At 43.2% G+C, this 26,287-nt stretch overlaps 1 protein-coding gene across 1 annotated transcript; it reads right to left on the bottom strand.

Annotated features, from left to right (window-relative positions):
* Nucleotides 1–899: 899 nt before the first annotated feature.
* Nucleotides 900–26,037, bottom strand: LOC139537623 (ELMO domain-containing protein 1-like). The gene is made up of 11 exons (XM_071339158.1): nt 25,825–26,037; nt 25,308–25,371; nt 14,121–14,266; nt 13,904–13,932; nt 13,325–13,422; nt 12,535–12,664; nt 11,890–12,023; nt 11,603–11,671; nt 6,944–6,994; nt 5,565–5,698; nt 900–4,918 (listed from the first exon to the last, which is right to left on the bottom strand). The coding sequence occupies exons 2-11, from the start codon at nt 25,322–25,324 to the stop codon at nt 4,743–4,745; spliced, it is 984 nt and encodes a 327-aa protein (XP_071195259.1). The 5' UTR covers nt 25,325–25,371; nt 25,825–26,037; the 3' UTR covers nt 900–4,742.
* Nucleotides 26,038–26,287: the final 250 nt, after the last annotated feature.

Below are 26,287 nucleotides of genomic sequence, written 5' to 3'. Positions count from 1 at the left end.
TACATTTCAAAAGTGCAAAACAAATAGTTATATCGACTACGTCCGTCCTAGCTCGCTCATTAATGTCTTAATCTAAATTATGGATTGCCTCTTATCCGCTTGTCGTCCTCTTATGCCATAGTTTGTACATCTCAATTGACATTAGAAACCACATTTGTTTAAGCAAATCAGCCATATCAGCTATGTTTTTTTAAAAGGCAGTAAATGATGCTGAATGAACTGTTTCGCTGCCAGACAAGGCTCCGCTGGTAGCCAGGTGTAGCAGTGGTAAGATGTTGGGACTGCTGTTAGGACAGCTTTATGTAGGCACCATATGTCACCGTTATAGCCAGGTCGCAATTGTAAATGAGAACGTGTTCTCAATTTGCCTACCTGGTTAAATAAAGGTTAAATAAAAAATAAAATAAATAGTGCAATTAATGTATTGTTTAGTGTTGTGTGGTGTAGTGGGTTTGCTGGCAAGCATCCCACGTAATTATTATTTTTTCCCCCCACCAAGATTTACATGCTGAAATCGCCTCTGGTTGTATGTATAACTGAGTTGTAGCCACATACTTAAATCCGCTGCAGTAAATTTCATTTCCCCATTCCTTTCAACTAGTTTTGTTTTTTCAAACTTCACTAGGCTATTTCCTGGACCAATCAGCAGCTGTTGCTAGTTGGAAAATCCTATGTTAAAAGTCTTATAACCAATCATAAATCATTTCACAAATTGCATATTATAAAGAGAAAGGACAAGAAAAAGGAAAGTACAGGAGGTGATGAGGCTTTATCTGACCTGGCCATTATAGATATAACAAGGTGACCTGGTCAATGATTAACTGACAATACCCCTAAACACACACACACAAACACAATTATGATACTATACGGACACAGAGGAAACACAAATACATTGATCCTTTAATTACATTGATATTTTATTGTGGTCTCAAAAAGTAACTGTTACACAGCACAAAGAATTGAAGCACAAATAAGTTCCTAATTGTCTAGAATGTATCTTCTCATGATCTAGGCTTAAACAGAAGCAGTACAAGATGCCGGAGGAGCAGCGACATCGTGGGTTTGATCATGCATATTGCTTAAGATGATCTCTTTAGTAGCATTTCTTCAAGCAGTATGTACAGCAGATTGTATCTAACATCTATATCTTTATTGAGCATTAAGCCCAAATACACTCAAATAACACAAATAAATAAGTGTTGCACTATAGTGTATTTGAGTGACATGAAATCGTATTTATTTCCAAAAGTGCACTGTTGACGACCATCAAGCGAAAGAAAGAGCAAAGGCGCAACAAGACAAACCACACGTTGACATGCACTGAAGCAAACTGCTGCAAAACTATGGATCACAAGCATTGACATTCACTTAAAAGGTAACAAACCTGTTCATAAATACTATTCCAAATTAAGAAACTGTGCAAGCATGGCATTTCAACAAGACAATTTTTTTTTAAAGAAGGCCTATGGTAATTACGTTTGTGGTGTTCACTGAAAGCCCTAGCTGATAATATCATGCAGTGAACTATCTGAACCATAAAAATCTCAGAAGGGCATTACACTTTCAAATCAAAGTTTGGCAGATGTTTTCAGACCTCAAAAGTAGTCTGATTTCACTACATCTCACAACGTAGTTGAGGTCTGAAAACATCTGACAAACTTTCATGTATTATGTAAAATGTCCCTTTAATAACCATTAGAAATGAGTGGTCTTTACCTCGTTCAAAAGAAGTAGAATGGAAAAGTACAAAACATGCACACCTGGAATAATATTCCAGTCACTGTAATATACATTAGTCACTGTAAGAAAAGAAACACAGCAAAATGTGAATTCAGTTTGGAGGCATTGGTGTAAGCTTTAGTCAGTCACTCGACACAGCTCGCTCTATGGGGAATAACGCTTGTGATCCCGCTTTTCATTGATTATGCCATATAGTGAGTAAAACAACAACGCAGGCAGAACTGTTGCAAACAAGATTATTAGCCTACAGTAACAACTAAGGGTGTTTTCACATGGTCCTTTAAAAAAACTAATCTCAGTCCTCTTTAAAGTTTTTTTTTTTTGCTAAATAACCCAATTTTCTTTGTATTCATGCTGCCTTTGCCTTTGAATGAGTACTCAACTCTTTTGCCAGTTCACTTCACCCATTTTGTGGTTCAAGTCCTCTTTGCATTCACATTTCTATGTTTAGAAAGGAACCAATATCTTTTTCCAACATTCACTCAATTCACTCTGGGTTTTTACAAAGTGCAGGACAAACCATTCCATCAGCATGTGTTATCGGACAGCTAGATATACCTACTTACATTTTGATAGCTAATAAATTGCATTTAGTTAAAAGATGAGATATAATTGTAATCAGAGGATACTATTAACATTTAATTACTATTGGTAACAGAATAAATAGCAGACAAATATCTGCAGATTAAATAATGCTGTAATTGAAAATTGTACACCTAATGTAGGCTACTGGCCCTTTCAGAGATATAATTTATTTTGCACTCCGTGTTGTGATTTTCACCAAATATGTTGTCTTTTCACACTATTTAAAGATGCACCATGCAGAAATCGCTGGTGTACAAAACCGAAAGTAAACTATGCAAAAACGGAACTTCAGAACGGGTAGCATAGAAACAGCACTCAGAACAGATCTACAGCTTCGTAGACTTGCTTTCAACGGGAATTCATCTTTAACTCACATTTCTATGTGAATTTGGTCAAGTCGCCCAAAAAGTTACATATTGTAGTTTTATACTGCACAATTGAATAAACAGTTTATGAAGCTCGCTTAGCCTATAGATCACATATTGCAAACAAATAATCTGAACTAAAAACTCACATATTTTGGAATTTCTGTGCATCCTTGACAATCACTAATCAATATCCAAAAATAGCACACGTATTTTCAGTGAGTCTGGGGTGTAATCATTAGCCAAACAGTCAACCTAAAACACATTTTTGTATTGGACAAATTCAGGTAGGTTCCTCTCCGTTTTCATTCCGTCTGCTTCCGTTTTAGAAACGTTTGCAACAGAATCAGTGGAATGAATACGTCCCAGCACATGATCATCTTCTCTCTTTTGTGGTACCAATGCGAGGGGTTATGGCAGAAGAAACGGTGTTGCTGTAGTTTAGTGTGTCGTATGGGAATAATGACAAGTGAATCTGTGGAGCTTTGTACTCACATTGCCCTAAAAAAGGGAACAGGACCACGGAATTCAAGGGAACCTGAACTCAGACCACCCCTCGAGATGGTTTCAGTTTGGTTCACTTCGAGGGCTCTTTTGAGGGGTCTGAGTTCCGTTGGAGTGTTCACACTGCATAAAAAAATTAAGCAAGCCGCACTGAGTTCACAAATTGTCTGAAAGGGACCAAGTATGAAAACACCCAAAGTCATATGTACGTCGAGGGGAATGTAAATAATTGATGTACTAATTCAGTGAACATTTAATGTGTCACATTCAATATATCAAAAAATATTTACAAATAAAACAATCGTGGACATAGTTGAATAAAGATTTACAAATCAAACAATCATGGACATAGCTGAATAACATTCATAAAATAAATTACCATTTCTTCAAACTGCTATTCTGATGAATGTGAATTGTCCACATTAGTCTACATTTTGGCAATGATAATTATGCTCTTGTGAAGTGTTCTTGTCATGCATTTGACCTCAAATGTGATTAAATACAATTGATAAATATTGGACAAATGATTCAGAAAAGAAACTGCCTTGCTGAGATGATGGCTGCAAGTGATTTAATTGGATGAATGAATGTCTGCTATCTCTTGATTGATTTTGACTGCAAATTAATCCAGTCCTATATAGTGCATATGCCCTTTTTTCCAGCTCATGTATCATAGCAATCTTCTTTTATTAGCCTACTTTCATTTCCTTCATATACCCCTCCTCGACCGATTTGTCTGTCTGCAGAATTGTCTGTCTGCACATTGCAACACAAAGCCTTGCTGCTTCCCCACTTAAATACGGCAGGCAACATAGGATTGGACAGTAACTCTTGACTTCCTTATACAGTACAGTGCAGTACACTACACTACACAGAGCCAATTATAGAATAAGTACATAGCTCTTGTACAATTCCCTACATAAGCATAGGAAGCTTATGAAGCCTTTTCAGTTTGTGACTTCTGACAGTCTGACAGCACAGTTTAGGACTACTGTTATTGCCCTGTCTAATGGTAAAGAGGAAGCACTGTCTCCTTAAATGTACTCAAATATTTTTGGTGTCACAGCCGAACATTCATCACAATGAGATGTATTCAAGGGGATAACGGACTGGAGAAAACAAAGCACTTGTTTCATGATGATTCAATTAAAGGGATAGGTCACCCAAAGTACATATTCATTTTGTAATTTGGGTAAACTATTTCTTTAAAAATGCATAATAATAGCAATACATAACCAGCAATGGATGGTTGTTGTACAATCACAAATCATTAAAGCAAGGAATAACAATGAGTCAGTGAATGACTATGTGGTGCAGCCTCATCATGCACCCCTACAATCGCCATGGTCATCTAGTGGTGCTGGTGGTTCTGAAGTCGCTGTGGGGGTTAGAGGCAGGGTGTGGAGGGGTGGGTGTGTGTGAGCATGTGTGTGAGCGCTGGCGGGGTGAGCAGTTGGCAGTGACGTGATGTAGCTGGGAGGACGGGGGTGGGGTTGAGGAGGTTAGAGGTATAGGGCCAGGGGTTAGAAGTCAGGGGGAGTGTATTTACAGGTTGACCAGGTGGAGGTCGGAGGCGGCGAAGTGGGGGCACAGCGCCATGTCGGGGTTCTTGAGCTGCCGCAGCACCCGCCGGTGGAACTTGGAACGCACACGGTTGAACTCCATGATGTCACAGGGGTCCTCCTCGATCCAGAACCGATGGAACTCCTGCATTAGGTAACCTGTGAGAGGAGAGGGTGGAACATTAGCCGGACAGAACCACAGTAGCCTGGTCCTAGAACTGTTTGTGTTGTCTTGCCAATTCCTATGGTCATAGTTGGCTATACAGCACAAACAGATCTGGGACAAGCGGCTGGGATCACAGAGGAGGACCAGAAGAAAACGGAAAACCTGTAGGTTAGCAGGTAAGGGTGGGACAACAGTATAACATTTTCATACAGTACTACAATAACTGTACCAAAATTGAAAAAAACATTTGTTTTGGGTTATCATATTTCAGGGAAAGATACTACTATGATATTACGATAAAACAATATTTCAGGGAAAGATACTGTAGGAATTCTCACAGCATTTTCTGTCTGACAAGTTGAAGGCATGCTGATTGAGATTAGTGAGAAGCATGACTGAAAGTGTATAAGTGCGCCGTTCGGTTCTCAAGTTATATCAATATATCGTCACACGTGCTAGCAGATTTAACACAAAGACTGCATCTGAAATGGCACCCTATTGGACTCTTGGCAAATGTCTTACACTATATAGGGAATATGTTGCCATTTAGTAGTACGATACATATGGAATAGAGTACCATTTAGTAGTACAATACATATGGAATAGGGTGCCATTATGGGCACAGTAGTTCCCACTCACAGAAGGTCTGCTGGAAGTGGCTGAGGCTGGGCATCTCCGGGGCTACGTTGTACAGGTGGGTCTTCAGGGCTCCGCTCACCAGCAGAGAGTAGGCCAGATCCGTGATGTTGATGCCCACGATGGCAAAGGAGTATCTGGAACAATCAGTTATAAACATATCTAATTTTATCTGAAGCTGGAACAAAGGCAATCTTTTTAGCTGTGCACAAGTCTCTGTGCTGCCCCCTGCGGTTGTTCCTTCTACACGACTTAAGTAGGCAGTAGGCACTAGTGGATATGGACTAGAATGGAATATATTTACAGTCTTATGCTTGTAATGTAGCTTAATGATCTCACAGGTTTTGATTGGGTGAAAATAATGTATGGCCTTGTTGAGATTTGAAATCCACAACGTGGACTTGGCCTATTGCAGTGCAAGTATGAGAAGTGATTTTGCCAAGGTTTGACTGAGACAATTGAACTAAAGGAATAGGTGTGTACAAGAGCTGAATCTAAACAAATCCTGGCACACACACACACACACACTTCACCTCTGAGAACACACACACACACAATTCATCCTCTGAAAACACACACACACACAGCCTGAATATATATGTCACAGCCGGACTTCCAGTGCTGAAACAGCCCCTCTGCCGGAGCTAAATCTCCCTAGAGCTACAGTAACCCTCCACCCCATGCCCAGATCTCCCTAGAGCTACAGTAACCCTCCACCCCATGCCCAGATCTCCCTAGAGCTACAGTAACCCTCCACCCCATGCCCAGATCTCCCTAGAGCTACAGTAACCCTCCACCCCATGCCCAGATCTCCCTAGAGCTACAGTAACCCTCCACCCCATGCCCAGATCTCCCTAGAGCTACAGTAACCCTCCACCCCATGCCCAAATCTCCCTAGAGCTACAGTAACCCTCCACCCCATGCCCAGATCTCCCTAGAGCTACAGTAACCCTCCACCCCATGCCCAGATCTCCCTAGAGCTACAGTAACCCTCCACCCCATGCCCAGATCTCCCTAGAGCTACAGTAACCCTCCACCCCATGCCCAGATCTCCCTAGAGCTACAGTAACCCTCCACCCCATGCCCAGATCTCCCTAGAGCTACAGTAACCCTCCACCCCATGCCCAGATCTCCCTAGAGCTACAGTAACCCTCCACCCCATGCCCAGATCTCCCTAGAGCTACAGTAACCCTCCACCCCATGTCCAAATCTCCCTAGAGCTACAGTAACCCTCCACCCCATGCCCAGATCTCCCATAATCCTTTAAGACACTGCCAAGCCTATGGTATGATGAGGACACATGGACATCAAAGGATTCTTCTTGATATTCTCTCCTGTGCCATCTCCGCTGTACGTGCGTGTTTTAGGGATTTGAGACTCACCCAATTGCTTTATCAAAGTTCTTCTGTTCCCATTCTGCTTTGCTCATTTTGCTGTGGAGGACACAAGCGTGAGTGTGAGTGTGCATCTAGAGCTCTGACATTGCAGTGTTTTCTGACTGCTGAAGTAACTCCTATGGTCATTGTCAAGACAGCACAAACAGAACTGCAACCAGTCTACTTCAGAGGTACCTCAGAAACGTCAAAGACCTCAGCTAATGAAACAAGATGAGCAGTGCAAAGAAAGTGCCATGATGCAGTTTCATATGACAATATCCATTACTATCTAGATTCTATAACTCATCGCAATTAATGAATGTAATGCGTAACTATAACAAGTACATATAGAAATAATTCAAAAAAGTAGCAAATCAATTGGTCAGTATGAATGTGAAATGATGAAGTAGTACCTTGTCTCTTTGGGAATGCTCCTACACACGTGAGAGACAGGGATGGAGAGAATGGAGGTGGAGAAAGAAAGAAAGTGAGTGTGCCCAGTGAGATGTAGACCAAAGCAAAGGTGCCAAACGACAGAAATTAAAACGCTAGTCACAACTGCAGTCATCCAAGTCCGTACTATAAATTGCAGCTATAGACTGACACAGCCACAGTGTAGCCTAACCAGTGTAGAAGAACTAGTGTTGGGTTCATTAGGGCACACTGGAAAATTATCTTAAATTGTACACAACGGAAAGCAAGAATTTCAACGCTAGTCACTTATTAGGCAAGTTCAAATCAAATCAAATCAAATCAAATTTTATTAGTCACATACACATGGTTAGCAGATGTTAATGCGAGTGTAGCGAAATGCTTGTGCTTCTAGTTCCGACAATGCAGTAATAACCAACAAGTAATCTAACCTAACAATTCCACAACTACTACCTTATACACACACAAGTGTAAAGGGATAAAGAATATGTACATAAAGATATATGAATGAGTGGTGGTACAGAACGGCATAGGCAAGATGCAGTAGATGGTATAGAGTACGGTATATACATATGAGATGAGTACTGTAGGGTATGTAAACATAAAGTGGCATAGTTTAAAGTGGCTAGTGGTACATGTATTACATAAAGATGGCAAGATGCAGTAGATGATATAGAGTACAGTATATACATATGAGATGGGTAATGTAGGGTATGTAAACATTATATTAAGTGGCATTGTTTAAAGTGGCTAGTGGTACATTTTTACATAATTTCCATCAATTCCCATTTTTAAAGTGGCTGGAGTTGAGTCAGTATGTTGGCAGCGGCCGCTAAATGTTAGTGGTGGCTGTTTAACAGTCTGATGGCCTTGAGATAGAAGCTGTTTTTCAGTCTCTCGGTCCCTGCTTTGATGCACCTGTACTGACCTCGCCTTCTGGATGATAGCGGGGTGAACAGGCAGTGGCTTGGGTGGTTGTTGTCCTTGATGATCTTTATGGCCTTCCTGTGACATCGGGTGGTGTAGGTGTCCTGGAGGGCAGGTAGTTTGCCCCCGGTGATGCGTTCTGCAGACCTCACTACCCTCTGGAGAGCCTTACGGTTGTGGGCGGAGCAGTTGCCGTACCAGGCGGTGATACAGCCCGACAGGATGCTCTCGATTGTGCATCTGTAGAAGTTTGTGAGTGCTTTTGGTGACAAGCCGAATTTCTTCAGCCTCCTGAGGTTGAAGAGGCGCTGCTGCGCCTTCTTCACGACGCTGTCTGTGTGGGTGGACCAATTCAGTTTGTCCGTGATGTGTACACCGAGGAACTTAAAACTTTCCACCTTCTCCACTACTGACCCGTCGATGTGGATAGGGGGGTGCTCCCTCTGCTGTTTCCTGAAGTCCACAATCATCTCCTTTGTTTTGTTGACGTTGAGTGTGAGGTTATTTTCCTGACACCACACTCCGAGGGCCCTCACCTCCTCCCTGTAGGCCGTCTCGTCGTTGTTGGTAATCAAGCCTACCACTGTAGTGTCATCCGCAAACTTGATGATTGAGTTGGAGGCGTGCATGGCCACGCAGTCGTGGGTGAACAGGGAGTACAGGAGAGGGCTCAGAACGCACCCTTGTGGGGCCCCAGTGTTGAGGATCAGCGGGGTGGAGATGTTGTTACCTACCCTCACCACCTGGGGGCGGCCCGTCAGGAAGTCCAGGACCCAGTTGCACAGGGCGGGGTCGAGACCCAGGGTCTCGAGCTTGATGACGAGTTTGGAGGGTACTATGGTGTTAAATGCTGAGCTGTAATCGATGAACAGCATTCTCACATGGGTATTCCTCTTGTCCAGATGGGTTAGGGCAGTGTGCAGTGTGGTTGCGATTGCGTCGTCTGTGGACCTATTGGGTCGGTAAGCAAATTGGAGTGGGTCTAGGGTGTCCGGTAGGGTGGAGGTGATATGGTCCTTGACTAGTCTCTCAAAGCACTTCATGATGACGGAAGTGAGTGCTACGGGGCGGTAGTCGTTTAGCTCAGTTACCTTAGCTTTCTTGGGAACAGGAACAATGGTGGCCCTCTTGAAGCATGTGGGAACAGCAGACTGGGATAAGGATTGATTGAATATGTCCGTAAACACACCAGCCAGCTGGTCTGCGCATGCTCTGAGGACGCGGCTGGGAATGCCGTCTGGGCCTGCAGCCTTGCGAGGGTTAACACGTTTAAATGTTTTACTCACCTCGGCTGCAGTGAAGGAGAGCCCGCAGGTTTTGGTAGGGGGCCGTGTCAGTGGCACTGTATTGTCCTCAAAGCGGGCAAAAAAGTTGTTTAGCCTGTCTGGGAGCAAGACATCCTGGTCCGCGACGGGGCTGGTTTTCTTTTTGTAATCCGTGATTGACTGTAGACCCTGCCACATACCTCTTGTGTCTGAGCTGTTGAATTGCGACTCGATTTTGTCTCTGTACTGGGACTTAGCCTGTTTGATTGCCTTGCGGAGAGAATAGCTACACTGTTTGTATTCGGTCATGCTTCCGGTCACCTTGCCCTGGTTAAAAGCAGTGGTTCGCGCTTTCAGTTTCACGCGAATGCTGCCGTCAATCCACGGTTTCTGGTTTGGGAATGTTTTAATCGTTGCTGTGGGTACGACATCGTCAATGCACTTCCTAATGAACTCGCTCACCGAATCAGCATATTCGTCAATATTGTTGTTGGACGCAATGCGGAACATATTCCAATCCGCGTGATCGAAGCAGTCTTGAAGCGTGGAATCAGATTGGTCGGACCAGCGTTGAACAGACCTGAGCGCGGGAGCTTGTTGTTTTAGTTTCTGTTTGTAGGCTGGAATCAACAAAATGGAGTCGTGGTCAGCTTTTCCGAAAGGGGGGCGGGGGAGGGCCTTATATGCGTCGCGGAAATTAGTATAACAATGATCTAGGGTTTTTCCAGCCCTGGTAGCACAATCGATATGCTGATAGAATTTAGGGAGTTTTGTTTTTAGATTAGCCTTGTTAAAATCCCCAGCTACGATGAATGCAGCCTCAGGGTGTGTGGTTTCCAGTTTACAAAGAGTCAGATAAAGTTCGTTCAGGGCCATCGATGTGTCTGCTTGGGGGGGAATATATACGGCTGTGATTATGATTGAAGAGAATTCCCTTGGTAGATAATGCGGTCGACATTTTATTGTGAGGAGTTCTAGATCAGGTGAACAGAATGACTTGAGTTCCTGTGTGTTGTTATGATGATCACACCACGTCTCGTTAATCATAAGGCATACCCCCCCGCCCCTCTTCTTACCAGAAAGATGTTTGTTTCTGTCGGCGCGATGCATGAAGAAACCAGCTGGCTGCACCGACTCCGTTAGCGTCTCTTGAGTTAGCCATGTTTCCGTGAAGCAGAGCACGTTGCAATCCCTGATGTCTCTCTGGAATGCTACCCGTGCTCGGATTTCATCAACCTTATTGTCAAGAGACTGGACATTGGCGAGTAGTATGCTAGGGAGTGGAGCGCGATGTGCCCGTCTCCGAAGCCTGGCCAGGAGACCGCCTCGTTTGCCCCTTTTACGGCGTCGCACAGGGTCGCCGGCTGGGATCAGATCCATTGTATTGGGTGGAAGGCAAAACACTGGATCCGTTTCGGGAAAGTCATATTCCTGGTAGGAGTTCAGGTAGTTCCTCCCTGTTCAGTCCTTTTTTTTGTTTGTTAGGTGCTTAATGAACATGACCCACGAGAAACTCAAAACATCAGAGAGGTCTGAAGGGAAATAGAATTCAAGACTACTGATAGTGATTTCCCGTTTTATAAGATTTCCTCCAAAGGGGTTTCAATAGTGGGACTCTTATGTTGAGAGTTCGTGTGACTCCAGCGCTTAACTTAATCATACAGGTCGCGTTCCAGGCCAACTACATTGCAGACGTTGCATTGCATCAACCAATGGTTAAGTGCCACTTCATCGACAGCACAGTCGGGCATCTGATTGCTATATCATATGATGTGGCTAGATAATATGTTCAACACCTATCCAGGTGTTCTGGATCTGGAAGGCTTCTGCAATGTAGTCAGCCTGGAACGCGGGATAAGATGGTGAGCTGACAAATAAGCATGATAGGTACAAATCATCCAAAATATCTAGCAGTCATTGGTTCGACCCTAGACAGGTCATTCTTCATAGCATGTTGTAAGGGGTTGATATAAATCAAGAGCCAATCTCTACGCTATAGGTCAGGGGGCGGGTGAAGGAGGGGTAAAGGGGAGGGAACCACCTGTGTTTGGGCTGCAGGGAGTCATGAAGCACCTGGAGAGCGGTGGCCTTGTCATGCTCAGCAAAATATCTATGGTAGAGGAAGTTAAAACACAGGGGAAACATAAATTAGGATTGTACAGGATTGTCTCTATGTCCCTTGACATTGTTACTGGATGTATAATCAGTACTGTACTACTGTCTGGTCCTTGTCTGCAGAGGAAAACATTTGTACAGTACAGTGACTCATATTACACACACACACATGACACCATCACACGACACTGTCACACACACAGAGACACTCACAGAAGATTGTGTAGGCCCAGTAGACCCATGCCCCTGAAATCAGTCTTGGGGTCATTGCCTTGGAAACCGATCTCACACCACTGCTTGGAGATCCGCCCGGTGAGTGTCGAATCAGGACGCAGTGTCTTCCACAGCTACAACAGAACAAACACAGACATTCATCTGGGAGAGACTACTTACTGCTATCAGTAAATACAGCCAGATCCCGTATTCATAAAGTGTCTCAGAGTAGCAGTGCTAGGAACAGGTCCACTCCCTGTCAATATATTGTTATTCATTATGATTTAAAGGCCAAACTGATCCTGGATCAGCAATCCTACTCTGAAACAGTTTATGAATATGGGCCCTGATATTCAAAACCTGGCCCTTTCAAACATAGCAAATAACAATTTATATCAGCAATTCAGTCACCTTACATTCTGAGCAGGGGATCAAATTATATACTGTATCTAACCCACACAAAGTAACTACCCCACTCTAGCTCCCAAACTATAGAAAGCACAGAAATTCTACCTGTCTAGCTACTTTATATAAATTCCAGTAAGCACAGATGTCAGCAGCACAAGTCAGTATATCAACACATACATTAAATAGTGGTATTTATTGTAGCACTTCATAATGCATTATAATAACATTACATCTTACCTTCATCAACATCTCCTCATGGTCGGGGTTCTCACAGTCGTACGGCTCCCTGCGTAGCTTCTCCACCTCCGCCACCAGGCTACGGTAGCCGACGATCTGGAACAGACTGGCCTGGAGGGAGATGCCTAGCCTGGGGAGAAACACAGCCATGCAAGGGTCAGCCTATAGGTTAGCCTGGAGGTGACGTACTACTATAGGTTTGTGTTCAATAGACACCAAACGGAAGAGAATGAAAGGGGGAGTGGAGAGAGGCTGGTCTAGTCTTTTCCTATACAAAATGCTCAAACAATAAGCTATGGTGTACCCTAATGAACTCAACCCAGTGCTTCTCTTATGGCTTAGCCTGGATGAGCCTTGAGGTCTGTGAGAGCATGCTCTTTTTGGAGGCTCCTTTTGTAAGTACTAGAGCCAGGATTCAATCCTAGGTCCATTGTAGCGCAGGGCACTATAACGGTCTCTTAAAAGGTCATTTGCGTTTGAGCCGACTTGCAAGGTTTACCAAAAATGCAATCTCTGAAGAACTTTGTGGAAAATACCTTTAAAAAGGGATTGTCAGCTGTATAGTAACCAGTGCTATACGTGCCTTGGACTGGATCCTGGGCCACTGTAGGTGTTTCAATCCTGATCAGTAGTCTGACTAGAGTATATATCAATTGTATTCTAGTTAGGTCGGGCACGTTATGAACCTTAAAAGACCGCTTGGTGGCTCTCAGTACTTCATTATAGTGATTAAATCTGCCTATGCAAATGATGCAGTGATCAACAGATTCAGTGCTGAACATGATCTTACTGTGGGTTAGTGTCAGGGTTGACCTTCTTCAGGGTCATGATGTCATCGATGGTCTTCTCCACTCGGTCTGGGTGAGCACTGAGGGCAGACTGGCACAGCTGGAGAGGGAAGAGAAAGATGAGGAGAAAGAGGAGTAGGAGGAGGAAGAAGAATAGGAGGCAGGAGAAGGAAGAATAGGGAGCAGGAGGAGGAAAAGGGGGCATGAAGAGAAGGAGGAGGAATAGGGGGCAGGAGGTGGAGGAATAGGGGGCATGAAGAGAAGGAGGAGGAATAGGGGGCAGGAGGTGGAGGAATAGGGGGCATGAAGAAAAGGAGGAATAGGGGGCAGGAGGAGGATGAGGAAGAATAGGGGGCAGGAAGAGGCGGAGGAGGAATAGGGGGCAGGAGGAGGAGGAGGAATAGGGGGCAGGAAGAGGAGGAGGATGAGGAGAAAGAGGAGGAATAGGGGGCAGGAAGAGGAGGAGGAGGAATAGCGGGCAGGAGGAGGAGGAGGAAAGCACAAAGCATCATCACAGTTGTGTAAAAATGTGTATAAGTTATAAAAAATACCATATTACCCATCAAATGTACACCACTCACCTCATTCTTTGAGTACCTGAGGGAAGACTCTGAATGGGAAAAACAAGTTAAAAAATAAATGCTAACAAACCTAAAGTATTTCAAATTCCCAGTTCCCACCCACCACTTTTATCATTATCATAGCCGACATATCTCTCACACAGAATCAGAATTGATAACAGATGAAATTACATGTTGACGAATTAAACAATTATTCTAAGACAATAAGTAGGCCTACCGATCTTAAGGGTCCTTCGGGCCCCTGGCTTGTTGTTGTGGCAGATCCGTTGCAGTTCGCACCTCCCTGTGACCTTCCTGATCACAAACTTCAGGCCTCGCCACAGACATTTACAGTACAGGAACACAAAGAACTGTGTCACCACCCTACAGGAGGGGGGAGAGAGAGAGAGAGAGAGAGAGAGAGAGAGAGTATATTCTCTCCTATCAAAAGGACCACGACAGGGGTATTGGACACAGAATGAGACAACCTCTCTACATTCATTTTGTGACCGACCCAGGTCTTCTGCGTACCCCATCAAGACTGTGTTAGCAGACTGAGCTAAAGTCTAGGAATTAGCTTGGGGAACTAATTCAAGTCTTCAGGTCACAGTCAAAGTTACTCATCCTCGGTTTGACTAAGACACACTGATTTAATCTAGGACAGAAGTACAGTGATGTGCTACAGTAGCCATAATGTTCTGTACCTTGTACAGTGTATGCTTATAATGGGCACCATTGTTAAGTGTTTATGCTCAGGGAAGAGAATACCTGCTCAGCTGCACAATTTTTTTATACTTGAATTGCACAGCCTGCCACAGCTCTTCATTTGTGTTGTTGTTCAATGTACACATCAAATGACATTATTCTCTCTTCTCTTCTCTCTCCTCCCCCTCTCCCAGGCTCCATATTTAGGTCTGAGGGGAGCCACCGCCCCCATCCTGATAAGAGAGTGTAGTTCCAGATGCCCAACTGGGACAGAGGGAGAAGCATGATGTGGGTCGGGCACACAGCAGCCTCCTAATGTAGGCTGTACTAGCACAGTGTGTGTGGGGGTGGGGGTGGGGGGGGGGTGAAAATGTGAATTTGTGTTGTAGGGAACATCTACAGTTCAAGTCGGAAGTTTACATACACCTTAGCCAAATACATTTAAACTCAGTTTCACAATTCCTGACATTTAATCCTAGTAATAATTCCCTGTCTTAGGTCAGTTAGGATCACCACTTTATTTGAAGAATGGGAAATGTCAGCATAATAGGAGAGAGAATTATTTATTTCAGCTTTTATTTCTTTCATCACATTCCCAGTGGGTCAGAAGTTTACATACACTCAATTAGTATTTGGTAGCATTGCCTTTAAATTGTTTAACTTGGGTCAAACGTTTCAGGTAGCCTTCCACAAGCTTCTCACAATAAGTTGGGTGAATTTTGGCCCATTCCTCCTGACAGAGCTGGTGTAACTGAGTCAGGTTTGTAGGCCTTCTTGCTCGCACACGCTTTTTCAGTTCTGCCCACAAATTTTCTATGGGATTGAGGTCAGAGCATTGTGACGGCTACTCCAATACCTTGACTTTGTTGTCCTTAAGCCATTTTGCCACAACTTTGGAAGTATGCTTGGGGTCATTGTCCATTTGGAAGACCCATTTGCGACCAAGCTTTAACTTCCTGACTGATGTCTTCAGATGTTGCTTCAATATATCCACATAATGTTCCTTTCTCATAATGCCATCTATTTTGTGAAGTGCACCAGTCCCTCCTGCAGAAAAGCACCCCCACAACATGATGCTGCCAACCCCTGTCCTTCACGGTTGGGATGGTGTTCTTTGGCTTGCAAGCCTCCCCCTTTTTCCTCTAAACATAACAATGGCCATTATGGCCAAACAGTTCTATTTTTGTTTCATCAGACCATAGGACATTTCTCCAAAATGTACGATCTTTGTCACAATGTCCAGTTGCAAACCGAAGTCTGGCTTTTTTAGGGCGGTTTTGGAGCAGTGGCTTCTTCCTTGCTGAGCGGCCTTTATAGGACTCATTTTACTGTGGATATAGATACTTTTGTACCTGTTTCCTCCAGCATCTTCACAAGGTCTTTTGCTGTTGTTCTGGGATTGATTTGCACTTTTCGCACCAAAGTACGTTCATCTCTACGAGACAGAGCGCGTCTCCTTCCTGGGCGGTATGATGGCTGCGTGGTCCCATGGTGTTTATACTTGCATACTATTGTTTGTACAGATGAATGTGGTACCTTAAGGCATTTGGAAATTTCTCCCAAGGATGAACCAGACTTGTGGAGGTCTACCATTTTTTTCTGAGGTATTGGCTGATTTCTTTTGATTTTCCCATGATGTCAAGCAAAGAGGCACTAAGTTTTAAGATAGGCCTTGAAATATATCCACAGGTACACATCCAATTGACTCAAATTATGTCAATTAGCCTTTTTAACTCAAATACTTATAGTAAGTTGAACTCAAAGTCAATGAAAAGTCATTTTTACTTAAAATGTGTATGTGGAACTGACTGAAAACTAAATGAGAAGTCACATCAAGAAAAACAAATTATGTTTCAACCCATTAACTTTCTACCCAGCATGCTCTACTGCAGGTCCATTTTTGGGAAATGTTTGTAATATGTGTTTTTGCATGTACAATGAGTGAGTGATTAATTAATCTTATGCTACACAAAGATAAATAACATACATTTTCCTAAACTAATCCAAACATTTAGTTAGATTTTTTTGCACCGGTACTGAAATGGTTGTTCCATTTAAAATGGCTCATGTAGTATCAAAACCCTGGCAGTCCTTATGAATGCAGGTTGTGGGTAAATAACAATTCCAACTGTTGGATAGCCTAACTCTGACTGGATTCCATTAGGAATTACACATCACTTTGCAAGCTGGCATAATGTGATTTACAGGTAGGGTTGCAAATCCTGGTAAATTTCCCAGGTTTTCTAGAAATCTGGGTTGGACGATTCCTGGAAATCTTCCAACCAGGATAGTTTTTTAATCTGTGAATTTTGGGGAAGTTACTGGAATTTTGCAACAGTACTGAAACTGAAACCATCAGTTTCAGACCATTGTATTACGGTAAAGCTTCCTCAAAATAAGGCCTAATGAGATACGTAATGTATTGTCAGCACAGGAGGCTGCTGAGCGGAGGATGGCTCATAATAATGGCCAGAACGGTGCGAATAAATGACCTAGATACCATGCGTATTTGATACCATTCCACTGATTCCGCTCCAGTTATTACCACGAGCCCATTCTCCCCAATTAAGGTGCCACCAACGTCCTGTGATTGTCATAAAGAGTTTAATTATAATGACAATCTTCACCTAGGAACTCACTTGGTGAAGGCCACCGGATTGAAATACAGTCATGGGGGGTAACTGTACATTTCACTCGAAAAGGCAAAGTATACTGGGAATGATTTTGGAGGCGTGGCTTAGCGGAGCCATTACTCAAAATGTTCAAGCTGATACAACTCAAATCTGGACCCCCTACAGCACGTGTCAAACTCATTCCACGGAGGGCCTAGTGTCTGCGGGTTTTCGCTCCTCCCATGTACTTGAGTATTAATTGAAAGGAAAAAACAAAAACCTGCAGACACTAGGCCCTCCATGGAATGAGTTTGACACCTCTGAGATAGTCACTGTGACCCTATAGAGCAGGGCTGTCAAACTCATTCCATGGAGGGCACTGTCTCTTGGTTTTTGTTATTTCCTTTTAATTAAAACCTAGACAACCAGGTGAGGGGAGTTCCTTACTAATTAGTTACCTTAATTCAGCAATCAAGTACAAGGGAGGAGCAAAAAACTCACAGATACTCGGCCCTACGTGGAATGAGATTGACACATGTGCTCTGTTGGTTTAAGTCATGACTACAAAATCACTTTAAGTAACTGTACTCAGATATATTAAGTGCATCTATCTATCTAATCTATCTAGGGGAACCTGTTTGAAGGTGATGAGTTGGAGTGAGAACTGTGGTTCATGGCCCATACTCAACTGAGTATTTGCCAAGTCGGAGAGCTTGGAAGCTATAAGGCTCTATCTGCATTTTTGTCAAAATGTTGTTATTGACATAGCCTTGTTCTGTTAAATGTTTAGCAAGTGCCAACACAGGTGAACACCACTAGTGCTTTGAAATGTGTTCGAAATGTGATAATAACCTAATATTAGGGACGTCAAACATTCAGGCTTCTGCACTGACACCATGGAGGCTCTAGTCTAGAGCGCCTGGTTAAATTGTGTTTGAGAGCATGTTTTAACTGTCTAACTGGTTAAATTGTGTTTGAGAGCATTTTTAACTGTCTAAATGGTTAAATTAGTGAGAAATAGATATTGTTGCAATGTGAGTGGGCAACATATACTATCATCTTAAATTGATATGTTGAATTATTTTTCCATATGAAATTATTGGATATTGCCCTAATGTGGACAGTTTGTGCTATTACCTTACACAAGCTTGCATTTCTACCCCATAAAATTGAGTGGAATTACACATCCTTTTTACCTTAGATTGGTAATGTTAGTATAAACGTTTATAGTCATCACAATGACAAGATTGACTGCTTAAAACATATCAATGTCTTAATGAAATGGGTTAATGGAATGGCACCAAAGATTCGGGGTGGTCTCTCCATAAAAGTTGTTGGCTAAACACCAATACACAGATTTGACAGTCAAATGTAAATAGCTGCTAAACGTTCTCACTGTTGATATCCTATGCCCCACTGTAATTCATTTAAATTAGGATCAGTTTGGGCCAGAAGGTTACCGACCACCACGGATGAGCTCACTCTCCTTGCCTGTCTCATTACACCACGGTCAGAGCCGGCTGAAGACAATGATCAGGTAGGGGGAAATCAGATTTTCAACATTTATAATTATAAAATGTATGCAACGATTTTCCACCAACAGGTTTCTTTCTGTGAGAATGCACCACACACAACCAATAAGGTTGAGTACCTTATGATAAGCTGTAGACCACACTATCTACCAAGAAAGTTCTCATCTATATTATTCGTAGCCATCTATTTACCACCACAGACCGATGCTGGCACTAAGACCGCACTCAACCAACTCTATAAGGCCATAAGCAAACAAGTGGTGCTTCTAGTGGCCGGGGACTTTAATGCAGGCAACTTAAATCAGTTTTACCACATTTTTACCAGCATGTCACATGTGCAACCAGAGGGAAAAAAATTCTAAGGGAAACCCAGACGCGAGCTGCCCAGTGACGCGAGCCTACCAGACAAGCTAAATGCCTTTTATGCTCGCTTCGAGGCAAGCAACACTGAAGCATGCACGAGAGCACCAGCTGTTCTGGATGACTGTGTTTTAACGCTCTCGGTAGCCGATGTGAGCAAGACCTTTAAACGGGTCAAATTCACAAAGCCGCGAGGCCAGACGGATTACCAGGAAATGTACTCAAAGCATGCGCGGACCAACCGGCAACTGTCTTCACTGACATTTTCAACCTCTCCCTGACCAAGTCTGTAATATCTACATGTTTCAAGGAGACCACCATAGTCCCTGTGCCCAAGGAACCTAAGGTAACCTGCCTAAATAAGTACCACCCTGTAGCACTCACGTTGGTAGCCATGCAGGGCTTTGAAAGGCTGGTCATGGCTCACATCAACAGCATCCTCCCGGACACCCTAGACCCACTCAAATTCGCATACCGCCCCAACAGATCCACAGATGACGCAATCTCAATCGCACTCCACACTGTTCTTTCCCACCTGGACAAAAGGAACACCCATGTAAGAATGTGTCCACGAATTGCCCACGAAGTGCCCACGAAGCTCATTACTCAGCTAAGGACCCTGGGACTAAACACCTCCCTTTGAAACTGGATCCTGGACTTCCTGACTGACCGCCCCCAGGTGGTAAGGGTAGGCAACAACACGTCTGCCACGATGATCCTCAACACTGGGGCCCCTCAGGGGTGTGTACTTAGTCCCCTCCTGTACTTCCTGTTCACCCACAACTGCGTGGCCAAACACGACTCCAACACCATCATTAAGTTTGCTGATGACACAACAGTGGTAGGCCTGATCACCGACAATGATGAGATACAAACTATCATGGTCCAAACACACCAAAACAGTCGTGAAGAGTGCACTACAAAACCTATTTCTCCTCAGGAGACTGAAAATATTTGGCATGGGTCCCCAGATCCTCAAAAAGATCTACAGCTGCACCATCGAGAGCATTCTGACCGGTTGCATCACTGCCTGGTATGGCAACTGCTTGGCATCTGACCGTAAGGCGCTACAGAGGGCAGTGCGTACGGCCCTCTGGACCTATATAATAGGCGTGTCAGAGGAAGGCCCATCAAATTGTCAGAGACTCCAGTCACCCAAGTCATAGACTGTTTTCTCTGCTACCGCATGGCAAGCGGTACCGGAGCGTCAAGTCTAGGACCAAAAAGCTCCTTAACAGCTTCTACCCCCAAGCCATAAGATTGCTGAACAATTAATCAAATGGCCACCGGACTATTTACATTGACCCCCCCCCCCCCGCCCCATTTGTTTTGCACACTGCTGCTACTCGCTGTTTATTATCTATGTATAGTCACTCTACACCTACCTACATGTACAAATTACCTCAACTAACCTGTACCCCCGCACACTGACTCAGTACCAGTACCCCCTGTATATAGCCTCATTATTGTTATTTTATTGTTACCTTTTTATAATTTTTACTTTAGTTTATTTAGTAAATATTTTCTTAACTCCTCTTGAACTGCACTGTTGGTTAAGGGCTTGTAAGTAAGCATTTCACGGTAAGGTCTACACTTGTTGTATTCGGCGCATGTAACAATTAAAGTTTGATAAGAAATGCATAACTGCATATTCTGATTATCAACTTTGAGCGTTTCATCATGGTTTGCATTTTCAACACCAATCAAATAAGACTTTGTCAATCTCGACAAATAGAAAATACATCCCTCCCTTCTAAGTATCTAAAGCTTGGAATCTCAGAATGCCATTAAACTTTTTGTTGTTTTGAAACAGTCTGTTTGCAATCATCGATTGGCAGGTGTGCAGTTAGTTTGCAGCACTTATATTACAGTGGAGTGGATGAACGTGCGCAGGTAGCCTACAGGAGAATTTTGAAGTATCCTAATCAGATTAAAAAATTGTGAATGGTTGTTTTTATGCTACAAAAATAAGGTAATACAATTTAAAAGTTAAATGACAAATATTTAGGCTATAATTGAAGCATTAGGATCTAGGTCAAGGAATAGCCGCTTGGATCGAAAAGGAGGCAGAACGTGCGTTAAGCTTTTTTGAATACCAGGGTCTGCTGGGAGCATAGGCCTTTGTGGCTACAATATATAGGACGACTTGGGAGAATGATGATTGGCAACAGACAGAGCATCCGTATCAGAAAAAACATTTGACAGTCCTGTACTTTGCCTTTCTAGAATGTATAATATGTAGAAAGTAGACCCACAACTGAACCAAATGGAATTCATGGAAAGAAACATTCAAATAACAGGGCTTTTATGCCGTTATTCAAATGACATTTTCACTGCAGTTTTCAGCCTATTGTAGAACGGTACTCAATTGAAAACAATAATGCTAATATTAATTGCATTGTGGTGTTGTAGGCTAGTCTAGGTAGGGTAATTGTATTATCCCTAAGGCCATACAAATTGAATTAACTGTATAACAGCAAAATCACTAAATCAAATCAAAGTTGTATACTTTGTAATAATACTAAACAACCTTTGTACAACACCTAACGACCTCACCAAGAGATTTTTGCCTTTTGGTATTGTAGCGAACGGTGAGGCAAGGCATGGCGTGAAAGACAAACTCTAGACATGGTGTTAATAGGGTTAACCCACTTGCAGAGATTTGTAATGTGGCTCATATAGCGAGGTTTGCTACATTGCCCCCTCCATATTTAAAGGCACGTCCCTGTGCTTCGACTACTCAGCCCCGCAGGATAAGGAAGTGAAACAAGGTCACTGGCGTGAAATTTAAACACCCTATGCATCGTGCCAAAAGGGTTAACACACTTGGTTGGAATAGTATAATTTCATCTCACATTTTACTCACTTAGCAGACACTTTTACTCAAAGGCACATCAACAGATTTTTCACCTAGACAGCTCAGGGATTTGAATCAGCAAACTTTTGGTTACTGGCCCAATGCTCTTAACTGCCAGGCTACCTGCAACCCTCATCATGGCTCATATTACAGTCACAGGGACCAGGGTTTGCGTCCCAGTCAGGGTACCCCCTAAACCACTACTGTGCCTTCGGAAAGTATTCAAACCCCTTGACTCTCTCCACATTTTGTTACGTTACAGCCAAACTGTAAAATTTATTAAATTAAGAAAATCCTTAGCAATCTACAAATCTTTTTTGTCATTATGGGGTGAAATAAAAATAAATACATTTCCATAGGTATTCAGACCCTTCGCTATGAGACTCGAAATTGAACTCAGGTGCATCCTGTTTCCAATGGCCATCCATGAGATGTTTCTACAACTTGATTGGAGTCCACCAGTAGTAAATTCAATTGATTGGACATGATTTGGAAAAACTCACACCTGTCTATATAAGGTCCCACAGTTGACAGTGCATGTCAGAGCAAAAACCAAGCCATGAGGTCGAAGGAATTTTCTGTAGAGAGCTGAGACAGGATTGTGTCGAGGCACAGATCTGGGGAAGGGTACCAAAAAATGTCTGCAGCATTGAAAGCCCCAAGAACACAGTGGCCTTCAGCATTCTTAAATGGAAGAAGTTTGGACCCACCAAGAGTCCACCAAACTGAGCAATCAGTGGACCAAGAAGGGCCTCGGTCAGGGAGGTGACCAAGAACCAGATGGTCACTCTGACAGAGCTCCAGAGTTCCTTTGTGGAGATGGGAGAACCTTCCAGAAAAACAACCATCTCAGCAGAACACAACCAATCAGGCTTTTATGGTAGAGTGGCCAGAAAGAAGCCACTCCTCAGTTAAAGGCACATGACAGGCCGCTTGGAGTTTGCCAAAAGACACCTAAAGACTCTGACCATGAGAAACAAGATTCTCTGGTCTGATGAAACCAAGATTGAACTCTTTGGCCTGAATTCCAAACGTTGCGTCTGAAGGAAATCTGGCTCCATCCCTACGGTGAAGCAATCATGCTGTGGGGATGTTTTTCAGCAGCAGGGACTGGGAGACCGGTCAGGATCAAGGGAAAGATGAACGGAGTACAGAGAGAGCCTTGATGTAAACCTGCTCCAGAGTGCTCATACCTCAGACTGGGGCGAAGGTTCACCTTCCAACAGGACAACGACCCTAAGCACACAGCCAAGACAACGCAGGAGTGGCTTCGGCACAAGTCTCTGAATGTCCTTGAGTGGTCCAGCCGGAGCCCAGACTTGAACCTGATCGAACATCTCTGGAGATACCTGAAAATAGCTGTGTAGCAACGCTCCCCTCCGACCTGACAGAGCTTGAGAGGATCTGCAGAGAAGAATGGGAAACTCCCCAAAAACAGGTGTGCCAAGCTTGTAGCGTCATACCAAAGAAGACTCGAGGCTGTAATCGCTGCCAAAGGTGCTTCAACAAAGTACTGAGTAAAGAGTCTGAATACTTATGTAAATGTCATATTTCAGTTTTTAATTTTTAAGAAATTAGCAAAAATGTCTAAATCTGTTTTTGCTTTGTCATTATGGGGTATTGTTTTCAGAATGATTCAGGGGAAAATTGATTTAATCAATTTTAGAATAAGCCTGTAACCTCACAAAATGAGTAAAAGTCAAGGGGTCGGAATACTTTCCGAAGGGACTGTATATTGGTGTCAGGTGTTGAAGAGCAACATTAGTCACAGTACATTTGTGTTAGGCTAGCAGTGTTTCTGTCAGGTTTCTGTACTGCACATGCGATGGCAGAATATGCTCAACAAATGTGCACCCGATTGCTACAGATCATCATATCATTCGGCCAGGTAGGCCTACTTTGCAGTCTACATTTAAGGTAAACTGGATCTCTTTCCCCCATAAGTCTGTCCCACTTTAGCTACTCCATGTTGTCCTAGTTTAGCTAGCTATGGTTAGTAAAGCAGGGCAACTAAAAAAATGACAGAATCACAAAATGTAAACATAATATTGGCAACTTTTTTATGTATTTTGATGCACGAGTAAATAGTATTCACATTTACATTACAATTTGGCACAGTGCATTATTTATGACAGTTGTATAACCTTAACATCAACACAGAAAAAAAGCTACATCACTAATCTGTACTGTGTGCTTTGCAGGGTGTGGTTTCTCTGCAAGGACTTAGTAACAATAGTTTTGATCTTCTCTTGTCAGACCAAGAAATAGACAAGTCAGGATTAAGCTGTCCCAGTTTATATGATGTCCCACTCTTTCTGAATTCACCCTATTTATGAAAATGTCTTGTCAACAGGAAGCAGCAACAGCATCATTTTCAACTTAAGTTTAAGCAATATAATGAATCTCCAATTGTATTGTACTTAATCATGTAAAATCTGCGGAATGGGTCCAAAAACGTGCTGTGATTGATTTATGTTGATGATATACCAGAAATCACCAACACGGGTTTGCCCTGCCTACTAATATGAAGCAGATGATAGTATGAAAGGATACACAGCAGCCATGTAGACTACTAACACATGTCCACTGAGTGTATTGATCACAGACCACACATCCCGGGGGACCATTTTCTCTCCCCACTGCCTGAGAACGAGACTGGCATGCTAAGTAGGCCAAGCACACGCAGGGTGGGCGCATTCAAACATTAGCCAACTCCATTAGCCGATGGAGCAGCACCAAGCACTGCCATGGGACACGGGAACAGGCGGAGAGCACTTGTGCTTGCAAACACTCACATGGTAATTAAGTGATTGGTAGGCCTACACTACGCACAATAACCACCCTAACCGAGCGTCGTCACTGAAAAGATCGTAAAAGCGCAAAGGCGCGAGAATAAAGGCCTGGTTGCCTGCAAAAACCCTCTGTTCTCTATTCTCCTAAATATCTATATTCTCCTACACCTGACCGATTGGCGGAGCTGTCCTTTCAGCACCACACACACAAGGGCACAGTTTGTCACATAAAATCGGGCCTATCTAAACAATATGGTGTAAATTAAATTCGGGTTGTCAAGCTTCTTGATAACTAGCTTCTTATTCATTCGCATTTGACCATGGAATAACAACAGGCATTTAAGGTCACTGGGAGGACTTCGTTTACCATTTAAGGCTATATAGACAAAATGTCACTCCACATGAGTGAAAAGAAAACATTCAACATTTTAGGCTTCGCCTATGTGAGTTGACAGTATAGGCAAGGTCTCATTACAAGAAGTTCTGACCATTCATTAAAAAAAACATATTTATTAGGCCAGGGCTATAGCAAAGTATCCCTTGCAGAAAGAGCATATATTTGCCTACCTCAAAAAATGCTTCATTTTTATGGTTTTGCCGAGTTCCTTATATTTTCTTTAGAAATGTATTCCTGCAACAAAAAAAAGAAACCGGTGGAAGGGAAAAACATAATTTTACATTATTGATACAAGCACACAGAAACAAAGATAGCCCTAAAACGTGTTAATGTCTGGTGAATGGCGCGTTTTATTTGGTCGGCAGTTTCCATGGTGCTACTGTGCTGTCGGATTATAGGCTATATGCTACATTGCTGTGAGCAAGTATTGATATAGCCTAGCCTACCAGTTCTTCGGGTTAGGCTACCTGCAATATGATGAAATTAACATTCTTAATCTCATTATAAGGTAAATACATCACACAGTTGTGTGGTTTGGTGCAGCCTTAGCCTATTTCTCGAAGCTAATAATTGGCACCCAAATCACACCATGCATAATCCGAGCTCTCGAATAACACAATGAAATCAATCGTGCGTCTCAAAATGGACATGCACATATTTACAAATATATCAATAAATTGCACTCACAGGAAATAAGAAATGAGAGGAGCCTTATAAAGACGCAATAGATTGCCGCTGGTGGTGGCCTCGCGTTTGTGTGGTTGTCGTCTTCACTATGTAGCAGGTAACTGTTCTTCCTCCATGATGACAGCGTCACTGAGTGGATGAGGAGACGGAACAGCAGAACAGCATCGCAATGCAGGGTTATTGCCGCCGCGAGGTGGAGTAAAGAGCGTCAGCCCAGCCCAAGCCTCGCGCTTCAGACAGACACCTTCGTAAAAACAAAACGGGTCACAGACTCATCAGACTCAAAGAGATGTCCACCTAAATTATATCATTTTATCAGATTGTCATGTTTGTTTTGTGTCGCTTAGGCCAGCTAGCCTACTTGGTAAATGCGGTGCGTCTGGCTACAAAATAGTCTAGGGCGCAGGAATCGCAGTCTGTTCAGGGTCAGGTTAAGTCTGGCCATTTCGACTGTCAACCATAC

This window comes from Salvelinus alpinus, chromosome 13 (assembly GCF_045679555.1).
Source record: "Salvelinus alpinus chromosome 13, SLU_Salpinus.1, whole genome shotgun sequence".
In the NCBI taxonomy this organism is placed as follows: Eukaryota; Metazoa; Chordata; class Actinopteri; order Salmoniformes; family Salmonidae; genus Salvelinus; species Salvelinus alpinus.
The sequence above is the reverse complement of the archived record's forward strand: the minus strand, read 5'-3'. Positions and strand labels throughout refer to the sequence as shown.

Coding starts and splice junctions, on each gene's coding strand:
- LOC139537623 (XM_071339158.1), bottom strand. Junction 12,665..13,324: donor AACCCTGACACTAACCCACA/GTAAGATCATGT, acceptor GTTTCTCCCCAG/GCTAGGCATCTCCCTCCAGG. Junction 11,672..11,889: donor CTGGGCCTACACAATCTTCT/GTGAGTGTCTCT, acceptor CCTCTACCATAG/ATATTTTGCTGAGCATGACA.